The 10,193-nt window shown below is 59.3% G+C and overlaps 4 protein-coding genes across 4 annotated transcripts in view; 2 read left to right on the top strand and 2 right to left on the bottom strand.

Annotated features, from left to right (window-relative positions):
• Window positions 1-195, top strand: part of SDRG_09211 (glyceraldehyde 3-phosphate dehydrogenase domain-containing protein) — a gene marked incomplete at its 3' end in the record, with an annotated part of 1,162 nt that extends 967 nt beyond the window's left edge. Inside the window, exon 2 of the mRNA XM_008615128.1 lies at window positions 37-195. Within this exon, the coding sequence (XP_008613350.1) occupies window positions 37-195 (159 nt within the window). The remainder of the gene's footprint in view (window positions 1-36) is intronic.
• An 872-nt stretch (window positions 196-1,067) lies between these two features.
• SDRG_09210 (hypothetical protein) lies at window positions 1,068-2,665 on the top strand (the record flags this gene model as incomplete). The annotated part of the gene is made up of 1 exon (XM_008615127.1): window positions 1,068-2,665. One exon carries the CDS (start codon window positions 1,068-1,070, stop codon window positions 2,598-2,600), a length of 1,533 nt encoding a protein of 510 aa, XP_008613349.1. The 3' UTR covers window positions 2,601-2,665.
• A 153-nt stretch (window positions 2,666-2,818) lies between these two features.
• Window positions 2,819-8,162, bottom strand: SDRG_09209 (hypothetical protein). Its single transcript, XM_008615126.1, has one exon. It carries the CDS (start codon window positions 8,136-8,138, stop codon window positions 2,856-2,858), a length of 5,283 nt encoding a protein of 1,760 aa, XP_008613348.1. The 5' UTR covers window positions 8,139-8,162; the 3' UTR covers window positions 2,819-2,855.
• A 142-nt stretch (window positions 8,163-8,304) lies between these two features.
• On the bottom strand, window positions 8,305-9,605 carry SDRG_09208 (glyceraldehyde-3-phosphate dehydrogenase). The gene has a single exon (XM_008615125.1). It carries the CDS (start codon window positions 9,548-9,550, stop codon window positions 8,528-8,530), a length of 1,023 nt encoding a protein of 340 aa, XP_008613347.1. The 5' UTR covers window positions 9,551-9,605; the 3' UTR covers window positions 8,305-8,527.
• Window positions 9,606-10,193: the final 588 nt, after the last annotated feature.

Raw genomic sequence — 10,193 nt, 5'->3', positions numbered from 1 at the left:
ATCCTCGGCTACACGGAGGACGAAGTCGTGTCGCAGGACTTTGTCTCGGACAAGCGCTCGTCCATCTTTGACGCCAACGCGTGCATCGCGCTCAACGACAACTTTGTCAAGCTCGTGTCGTGGTACGACAACGAGTGGGGCTACTCGAACCGCCTCGTCGACCTCGTCTTGCACATGGCCACCGTCGACAACTAAATAGCTAGTGTCTCCGTCTTGTAACTCAAGATTGTCTTTTGTTTTTGGAATTGCGAGTTGATACTAGGCGTGTTTGGACCAGTGCCCTCGACTAGATGTATAATAGCATGGACTTGCAGTTCAAAGGTGCCCGGCCTGCTGCACCACACACACTGTGCAATGCCTCAATGGCGAGACCTTCCAATGCTCAGGTTGGCACGTTATCGCGTTGATCATGCCACCGAGTACGACACGGAACTTGGCTGATGGTGTCGTCCACACTCTCAAGACAGCCAGGTTGTTGTGGCAGTTGTGCTGCAAACAGAAAGCTGGAAGATCCACGCACGAGCGTAGTTTGCAACGACCGCCAGAGCTTGTCAGGGATTGAGAGTCCAGCTGCAAGCAGCGGAAGTCGGACCTCGGCTGTCGCGTGAATGGTGGTGCTCGGCTGTCGCGTGAATGGTGGTGCTCGCCCCCGCGGTGGCTTGACGCATTTCGTCTGTGGCATTTTGCGCTCCCGTTGCCCGACTTGCTGTTGCGCTCGCCGAGTTCTATGTAGACATATGCAAAGTGCAATGTGGGGTTGTTGCTGTGTATCCAGTGCAGTCTCGGGTACATGTTTGCGTGTGGTTGTGCCCTGAGAATTCTCGACCATCGACCCCTCGACGCCGACGGTATACTAGCGACTGCGAGGACGCGTGCCGCTGCCAGTATACTCCGCCCGAGAGAGCGACCACGGACACAACCCTAGCCCGCATCAGGTGCTTTCTTCCCCCAAGTTGCAGCGCACACACTGCGGGGGTTGCGATCGGTGGTGACGCACCCACGTAGTTACAACCCGACACGTCGATGCGGCAACCGATCGTGTCATTTCCAAATTTGCTCGCTTCTTCATGGCTGCGCTCCAAGTGCTTTCGTCGCCCGAGCTCCTGCGGTTAACGAGCCACTTTCAGCACGGCGTGCCACTCTCCCTGCGCCGGCTTCTTCGCACTGTTGGCCATATCCAGCTCTTCTTTGACACGACACATAAATCTTCATCGCGCCGCCCAGCGTTGTACTACACAAAGCTCCCCAACGCGCTCCTCACTCGCATGGGTGGCACGAAGTCGGACGCACTGCCGGCACGGGCCCTGCGCCTGCCCAACCACCGCGTGAGTCCCCTCCAGTTGGCGCTGCACGTGTCGATTGCGCTCAGCCAGCGCGTCGACGTCACCGCGCTCGCAACGTACGCGCCACAGTGCCTCGGGCCCGACACGCTTGCCCTCGCGGTTGCGATGGACGACCACGCGACTGTCGAGCTTCTCGCGCCGCTTGTTTCGGACGCTGCGATGGCCATGAACCTCGCTGCCGCGCGGGGAAGTCTCCCGCTTCTGACGTGGCTGCACCAGCACGGAGCCAGCTGCACGCGGGCGGCCATGGACGGCGCCGCCGCGAACGGCCATCTGGACATTGTGTCGTTTCTCCATCATCACCGCAGTGAGGGCTGTTCAACGAGTGCCCTCAGCGCAGCGGTCGCCAACGGCCACATTGACGTCGTGCGGTTCCTCGTTGCGCACCGAAGCGAGGGCTTGAACCGAACCCTGTGGTTTGAGATGCCCGCAGAGACCTCGGCGCGCGTCGGCACGGGGCACTTGGAAGCGGTCCAGTGCGTCGTCGACGCTGGCTGGACAAGTTTGGCAGAGCAAGGCCTGGAGACGATGACACGTCAGTATGGCCTGCCCGCGCTGCGTCTCTTCCTCGCCCTCGGCATCCAACGTGTGACCAAGCGAACGCTCGAGATGGCCGTCGACATGCGGGACCGCGACCTCTTGCTGTTTGTCGTGTCTTCGCTTGTAGCCGAGAGCCACAAGACGTGGAACGAAGACGGTACGTGGACGCCGCCATCCGCTCTCGACGACGATCTGGGCGTGTCGCTGTGGGAACTCTTCCTCGCTAGCTGGCACCGCTGCGTGGCTATGGACATTGCAGCGATGCACGGCGACCTTATGACGATGGAAATGCTCCATCGGCTGCGGCTCAAGAGTGCGTCGCCCAAGGCCCTCGAGTATGCGTGCTGCTACGGCCACCTCGATGCGGCGAAATGGCTGGTCGCACACGGCTATGACGGCGCACGAGACAACGCGATAGCGCTTGCTGCGGCCAACAGTCATGTGGACACTGTGGCCTGGCTCCACGAGGAATGCATCCAGCCGATCACCGCCACGGCCATGAGCACCGCAGCGGCCAACGGGCACATGTCGGTGGTATCGTACATGCTGACGCGGCCGCTGCCAACGTTCACGGACGACTGTGTCACGCTGACGACGACGGTGCTATCCGTCCGAGCACAAGACTTTGTGATGACGCACGGCTTTCCTGGGGATGCCGCGCTGCAAAATGGACACTGGGACATTGTCGAGCTCTTGCAGCATGCCGAGCCAACATAATGGCAGAGTGATTTCACAAACAGCAAACCCTAATTTACAAACGCGTCAACGCGATTTGAAATGCATGTACTGCTGCGCGAGACGGTGGACGGGTATCAAGGTATCAGTCGCAGAATACGTGGCGAGCGTTCGCCAGCTTGAACCGATTGAAGAAATGACCTGTGGAACAGGCTCGTTGAACGCTAATTTCTTGTCTTACTAAACGAGAGAGAAGTGCTATTTAACTTGTGATGGAGGACTACTAGTATATTAGATTTACTTGATGAGGGGCAGTGTGTGTTGATAGTGTTGCAAGACGTTTGCACCGTCCTTGATGACGCGTGCGACTTCATCGTCCGTGAGCACAAGCAGTCGCCACGTCTTGATGTCGAAAATGTACCGCACGTTTCGGTAGCGCAGCACGAGGAGGCCCGATAGCGCTGCCGATGCATAGTCGAGACAGTAGATGCCGTGGACGACCCAGCCCTCTTTCTCAAAGAGGTACTTGGCGCCTGACGACAGCAAGTACGAGTCCTTCTCGAGAGGCAAAGGAAGACGACATCGCGCGCGGTCCAACGCAAACATGGCGGTCGAGACACCGACGGCAATGACCGACAGCGTCACGAGACGCGTCCGTGACCCAATGGTGACGACGCCGCTGTGGCATTGCATTGTAAAGTCCAGCGCGACAAAGACACAGACGCGGTCGATCGTGACGCTGTGCGCTATCGGTGACAAGACGCTCAGCAAAATGGCCAAAAGCATGCACAGCAGCGCCGCCTTGATCGTGTAGCTGGCCGTGTACTGACGCGTGATAACCATTGCAACGTCATTGAAAATGTATACGAGCCAGCCGAGCTCGCTCGCGGCAAGGACGCTGGTGAGAAAGGCTATCGGCGCTGCGACGTCGCTGCGGGACGTGGCGAGAATGGTCGCGTCACCACGGGACACGAGCTCCAGCGTCGCTGTCGACAGAATGCAAAGCGCCGAGATGCTTCGAACAAGCAAAAGCGGGCGCCCGATCCAGACCATGCCTCCGACGCGGTTGATTTCAAGCAGGTTCCAGCCTTCACCCGAACCCATGGTCGAGACCGTGTAGAAGCTGATCACGATGGCCAAGACGACGAGGACGACAGAAATGTACTGACAAAAACCTCGTACATAGGTGGCGGTGTTCAGAGGCAGTTCGATCGCACTGGCGGAAAACGTGGCCGGCTTCGACTGCGCGGTGAGGATCGCTAGCGAAGCCACGTCACCAGTAACGACAAGGGCTTCACGGATCCCAACAGCCCAGTCGTGTGCGAGCGCCCAGCTCATGTAGTGCATGTCGAGCGATGCAAACAGCGGTTCGAAAAACAGCGAGAGCGCGTGGGTTGGCACGTGCTGGGCATACTGCATGATACCAACACCGAGCGAGACAACGTCGCGCTCGACCGTTTTGGCGCGGTCTCGAAACGTGGATGGAAGGTACGTGGACGTGAATGCATGGACACTGCGGAGACTCGCTTGGCACTCGACCGGCGCAATCACCTCGGGGGCACATGCCATGGGAATGGTGTCGGTCTCGAGGCCCGACGAGAGCACTGCAAAGACGGCTTGGGCGACCGAGACAAAGATCCACTCGTTGAACGCCGTGTTGCACGTGGCGTGGACGCCTGTAAACTGCGACATGCCATTTGTCAAGTTGAAGTTGAACGCAAGGTCGTTGCAAAAGAGGTTGCCACCAGCACAGCGATAGAGTGTCCGGTCGAGTGACAAGGGCACGGGACTGAGCGAATTGAGCAGCACGAGCGTTGTGTAGCTCTCTTGCGCGGGAAACGCAGCAGACATGCTGTCGGGGGTTGTGAGCGCTATGGCCAGCGCCTCGCCAATATCGCGCTGCAGCGTTAAGAGGGACTGCGGCGGTGCGATGTGATAGAGATCGACACTGCCAAATGGCCCGATACAGGATTCAAAGACAACATACGCAGCACTTAACGGCGCTTGCAAGACCGAGCCGTTCTGCGTATACACTGCAGTGGCCGAGAGGTTCTGGAATGCAAACCGAGGACTCGACCGCAAGAGCGAGAAGCCAACTAGCCCACTGCTGTTGTCATTGACGGCATACAGGTCACTTGCAAACGACCAGTACATCTTGCGTGATGTCGCAGCGGCGAGGCGACTTGTCGCTCGCGTCGACTGCAGCGTTAGGTCATAGAAAAGGCCAAATGCGTTCTCGACCGAGAAGACGTCCGTGAGCCCGAGATCCTTGTAGTTTTGCCACTGGGGCAAGTAGAAAGCGAGGTCGTAGCCTTTTGTCCAGAGATCAACTTCGCTCGGGACCGACCGATCGTTTGACAATGGTAGGGAAGTTAACCAGCGGTGGCCGTCAGGAAGCAGCGAGACAGCGTCGACAGCAATGCCTCTCTCAAACGACGGGCCCCAGCACGATAGAAAGCGGTCCCACTGCACATTGCGCAAGAGAGCTTCGAGGTACACGGCGGCATTTCTCGGGTGCTTCACAGCGCAGCGCGCTTGACGGGCAGATGTCATGGCCATTTCAACATGCCTGTCCAAGTCCAGCCAGCAGTAGGCAGTTGCAATCCATGGTGCGTCGCAAGCGTCCAATGACCGAAGTCCTTGGATCACGAGGGGTAGGGTCTCGCCGGTTTCGTATTGGACGCGATGGGCGTAGAGCGGCGAAAAGGCGACGAGGGGCATGCTAGTTGACGCATACGACGTCATGTCGGCGAATGCCATCGTGTCCAAGCGCATTTGTGACAGCGCTGGCGTCACCTGCACGTTTCGGTTGAACCAATTAGCAATAAACGTGTGCGTGCCCGTTGTGTTGAAGGTCGCCCACCAGAAATCGTTGGCGAGGTTCACAGACGAGAGCCGGAGGTACGAGAGGCTGCTGCCCGCCGTCCCGACAACGTACACAAGTCCCACAATCACCATGAGTTTCGACCGCAGCAGGCTTCCTCTCTTGACAACAACAGGCGACAGAGCGTTCAAATCGACGTGCGGGGGGCACACCACAGGAAGTGGGGGGCCCACATCGGACGGCGCCACAAAGACAACCCAAAGTTTGATATCGAATACAATATGCGTCGTCCCAAGACGCAGGCGCACAAGCCCACTCGTGCACGCGGTCACCGCATCGATACTCCAAATGTCTCCGACAGGCGCGAGAAGCGCCGCGGCCGCCGCAGCGAGAGGCCACGCAACGTCCACAGGAGGTTGCGCGATTACACGGCTACGATGATTGCTGACGACCCGCGCAAGACCGTTGCAAGTCACAACGGTACCGACGGTGATGGCGGCGATGAGCCACGCGCGGGTAGCGGACCCGATCACGACGTTGCCCCCGGAACAAGATAGCTGTGCATTCACGTTGACGCGCGAACACTCCCGGTGTAGCGTCGCAGTCATACGAATCGGCGACAAAACCTCGAAAAGTACGATGGCAGTCCACACCAGCCCCGTACTCAGAGGCCCTGACCAAGTTGGCGCGGACGGCAGCACGAGTAGGACGTCCGACACGACGATGGTGCCCCACGCCGCCTCGCCAGCGAGCACGATAACAGTCCAAAGGTCTCGCGGTGCAAACTCAAATCGTCCGAGCGGTTGCGATTCAAATCGGATGCATGCGGTGCTAAGAACGGTGGTGGCCGCGGCGGCACGGAGCAGAAGAATTGGCCGCCCAAGCCAGACAGGCCCCGCAACGCGGTAGAGATGCCGCAATGCAAGGACGTTAGTGTGCTCGTCACTGCAGGCAAAATACAGTAGCGTCAAGAGCGTCACAAACAGCAGCCAGCTCGTGGTGGCCAAGACGACGTAGTGCAAGTACGTAGCGGTGGGCGTTGGGACTTCGAGAGCACTTGCTGCAAACGGCTGTGGCTCGACGCGCTCGGAAAGCAGCGTCAACGCGCGCACGTCCCCTTGGAACGAGACGACTTCTCGGAAGCCGAGTGCCCACTCGTGCAGCATGACCCAACCAAAGAACGTCCAGTCTCTATCCAAAAGGTAATTGCGCGAGACAGACGTGGCGCCATTCGTGTCGATAGCAAACTGGATGATTTCGACTTGGAGCAAAGCGACTGCGTCTGTTGCTGCCTGTACACGCGAGTAAAAGTCGGTCGTCGCTACCGTTTCGGTCAACACGGCTATACCCACGTTGCTTGCTGCATGCGCTGCGACTGTACAGAGCGTGGTCGTGGCCATGCTGCACGGACGACAGATGGCAACGTCCTCCTCGTTGCTTGCCAAAATCGCAGCGGCAAAGACCGTGGGGGGCACGGTTAGCGCCAAGCGACTGGGCACTTCGGCGCCGCACGTGTCGTCAAATGAAAACGACGGCTGCACAAATGGTGTGCCGAGACCATAGGCACACAGCGGACTCCCCCCGAGAAAGCGTAACGTTGTAGTAGACGGTGACCACGCGACTGGAATAGGGTCCAGTAGCGGTACTGGCACGGCCCTGTAGGCGTCGAGAAGACTTCGGTTCGTTTGCAGCGCACGGGCAACGAGCGCGTCGAAGCTAGTGACAGCGTTCACAAGAGCGGTAGGCGGCGGAATCAAGAAGAGGTCCACGGACTGGAACGGCCCGAGTTCGTTGTGCAACACAAGACTCGCGGGCGTATATGGGTACACAAACAAAAGAGACTCGATCGTAGCGTCCCCAATGTAGTCGGATGCACCGCGGAGAAGACTGCTGTTGGTGATGGCGGCAGCCCAAAGATCGTCAAAGAACGCCCAGTTGAGTGCAAACGAGGTCCACATCGAGCTTCTTGGCGCGTACGCGATCGCAGCAGTTGTCAACGCTTGCGCCCACCCGAGCATGTTGACAACGCCAATCGATTCGTGGATGCCAATCTCGTCCATGTTGCTCCACTGCAGCTCGTACCTGGAAATGTGCTTGGATCTCCAGTACGCAACCTCGTCGTCAGTGGACGTGAACGCATTCTCGAGGCTCGCGAGCCACGCTTCGCCGCCCGCTGACGCACGAATACCGTCGCCGACGGCTGCGTCAAAGCTCGCACCGTACAGCGCCGCCCACGGAGCCCACGCCACGTTGCGCAACACCGACTCGAGGTACACGGCGCCATTGGCGTGCATAAATGCAGCGCACCGGGCTTGGCGCGCCGCCGTATGTGCCAGCGCCCAGCGCCGGTCAAAGTCGGCCCAGCAGTAGAGCGTCACAAGTGAAAACGCGTAGCTCGGGTCAAGCGACCGGAAGCCCACGACCGCGTCTTCTACCGACGTGTAGGCGCCGAGCGCGAGCGACCGAGCGTACGTCGACTGAACAGAACCCACGGTCGTCGGCGTACCGTAGACCTTGAGGATCCCTTCGCGCGCATCCAAGAGGTCGAGGGAGGAAGCGGCACTGGCGGATGTTGTCAAGTGCCGCCGGTAGACGTCGAGCAGATACGTCTGCGCCGTCGACGGGCCAAACCCGGGCCAAAAGAGGTCGTTCTGCAAGCTCGGCGTCACGAGGTCCACAAACCAGACACTGCAGTACATGGCCACGAGCACATGAACAACGCCAAGCGCCTGCATGAGCTGGTACTGGTGGACCATCGATGTCGCTTCGGTCAAAACCGCTAGTGTGCAGGAGGCGTTTCGCTTGGAATGCTATCCTTTTGGTCTAACTCAATACGGCGTATCACGTCCATCTCCGGTACAATGTGCGAGCTTCACTAGCCTTCGACGTGCCCCGTAGCCCAAACCAACGGTGCCCTTGCCGTAACATACGAGCAATGACGTGGCAACTCCCTGACGACATCACGTAGTTCGGTGCCAAAACGAGTTGTTGTATATTTAAAGAAGAATAATAAAGAGAGTGCGAGCGTGCGCTTCCGCCCGCGGTCAATAGATATGGCGGTAGTGGGATGGGAGACTGGTGGTCGATGGGTGTGCGCGCCGAGACCGTACTGCGATCGTACGCGGCTGCGAAGGCGTGTGGCTTCTTACTGCTGGTCGACACTGGCCATGTGCAAGACGAGGTCGACGAGGCGGTTCGAGTAGCCCCACTCGTTGTCGTACCACGACACGAGCTTGACAAAGTTGTCGTTGAGCGCGATGCACGCGTTGGCGTCAAAGATGGACGAGCGCTTGTCCGAGACAAAGTCCTGCGACACGACTTCGTCCTCCGTGTAGCCGAGGATGCCGGCCATGGAGCCTTCGGACGCTTCCTTGACGGCCGCCTTGATGGCCGCCAGGGACGCGCCGCGTTCGAGACGCACCGTGAGATCGACGACCGAGACGTCGGGCACCGGCACGCGGAACGCCATGCCCGTGAGCTTGCCGTTGAGTTCCGGCAGCACCTTGCCGACGGCCTTGGCCGCGCCCGTCGACGCCGGGATCACGTTGGCACCGGCGCCGCGACCAGCGCGCCAGTCCTTGCCGCCGCGCGACGGACCGTCGACCGTGAGCTGGTTGGCCGTCACGGCGTGCACCGTCGTCATCAAGCCTTCAACGATGCCAAAGTTGTCGTGGATGACCTTGGCGAGCGGCGCGAGGCAGTTGGTCGTGCACGAGGCGTTCGACACGACGTGCGCCGAGCCGTCGTACTTGTCGTGGTTGACACCCATGACGTACATGGGCGTGCCGTCCTTCGGGGGCGCCGAGATGACCACCTTCTTGCAGCCGCCGCCAATGTGCTGGCCAGCAGCTTCGGTCGTCGTGAACACGCCGGTCGACTCACAGACATAGTCGGCGCCGGCCTCGCCCCACGGGATCTGCGCCGGGTTGCGCTCCGCAAAGACGCGGACGACATGGCCGTCAATGACGAGGTTGTTGCCCTCGACGACGACCGTGCCCTTGTAGCCGCCGTGCGTCGAGTCGTACTTGAAGAGGTAGGCCATGTACTCGAGGTCCATGAACGGGTCGTTGATGGCGACGACCGTCGCGTTGGGGTTGGCAAAGGCGGCGCGGCAGACGAGGCGACCGATGCGGCCAAAGCCGTTGATACCGAGTTGGACTTGCGCCATTGTGGAAGAGGTGGGTGGGGTTGGTGGAGAGTTGGGAAATGAAACAGAACCGGTCGACTTGGTGCGCATTCATTGACACAAGATCTGGCATCCATGATGTGCCAGAGACACGTCGCGGCTGCGCTCGCCTCGGCAGCTGGTGGACCTCGGCTGCGCGTCGGTTTTTTGGCAGACGTCGACGCGCCTGTCCAAATGACGTGGCAACGCCGTTGACGAGGCCGTTTCGCCTTTCTGATGCAGTCCTTCTACTTGTATGGCTCCGAGTACACAGTACAATGTATCCACGACGTGGAACGTTCTATCTCATCGGCGTCAACGGAACTGCAACAAGCACCGCTTCTCCATCTCCCTCCAAGATCTTGGTTGCGATCAAGATCTGAGTTGTGCTCTCGTAGGTACTAGTATGCAATAAGAAACTAAGATCTTGGTCGCCAGAATGAAGAAACCACGAGCAGGGTCGATGTGACCCTTCTAGTCAGTCAAAGGAAATCCCCTCGGTCGCTTCTATACGCAAATCATGGCAATGAAGCAGGGCACACGGACGCGACGCTACAGTGGGACCGTCATGTCGGCCGGTATCCGAGACACCCCACATGTATCTGCTTCGAACACGACGTGGGGCCATGATCTTGCCAGCCTTCGT

The sequence above is a fragment of the Saprolegnia diclina genome (assembly GCF_000281045.1).
Source record: "Saprolegnia diclina VS20 unplaced genomic scaffold supercont1.29, whole genome shotgun sequence".
Taxonomy (NCBI): domain Eukaryota; phylum Oomycota; class Saprolegniomycetes; order Saprolegniales; family Saprolegniaceae; genus Saprolegnia; species Saprolegnia diclina.
Note: the sequence above shows the minus strand (reverse complement) of the source record. Positions and strands in the feature narration are given on the sequence as shown.

Coding starts and splice junctions, on each gene's coding strand:
- SDRG_09208 (XM_008615125.1), bottom strand. CDS start 9,550: ATGGCGCAAGTCCAACTCGGTATCAACGGCTTTGGCCGCATCGGTCGC.
- SDRG_09209 (XM_008615126.1), bottom strand. CDS start 8,138: ATGGTCCACCAGTACCAGCTCATGCAGGCGCTTGGCGTTGTTCATGTG.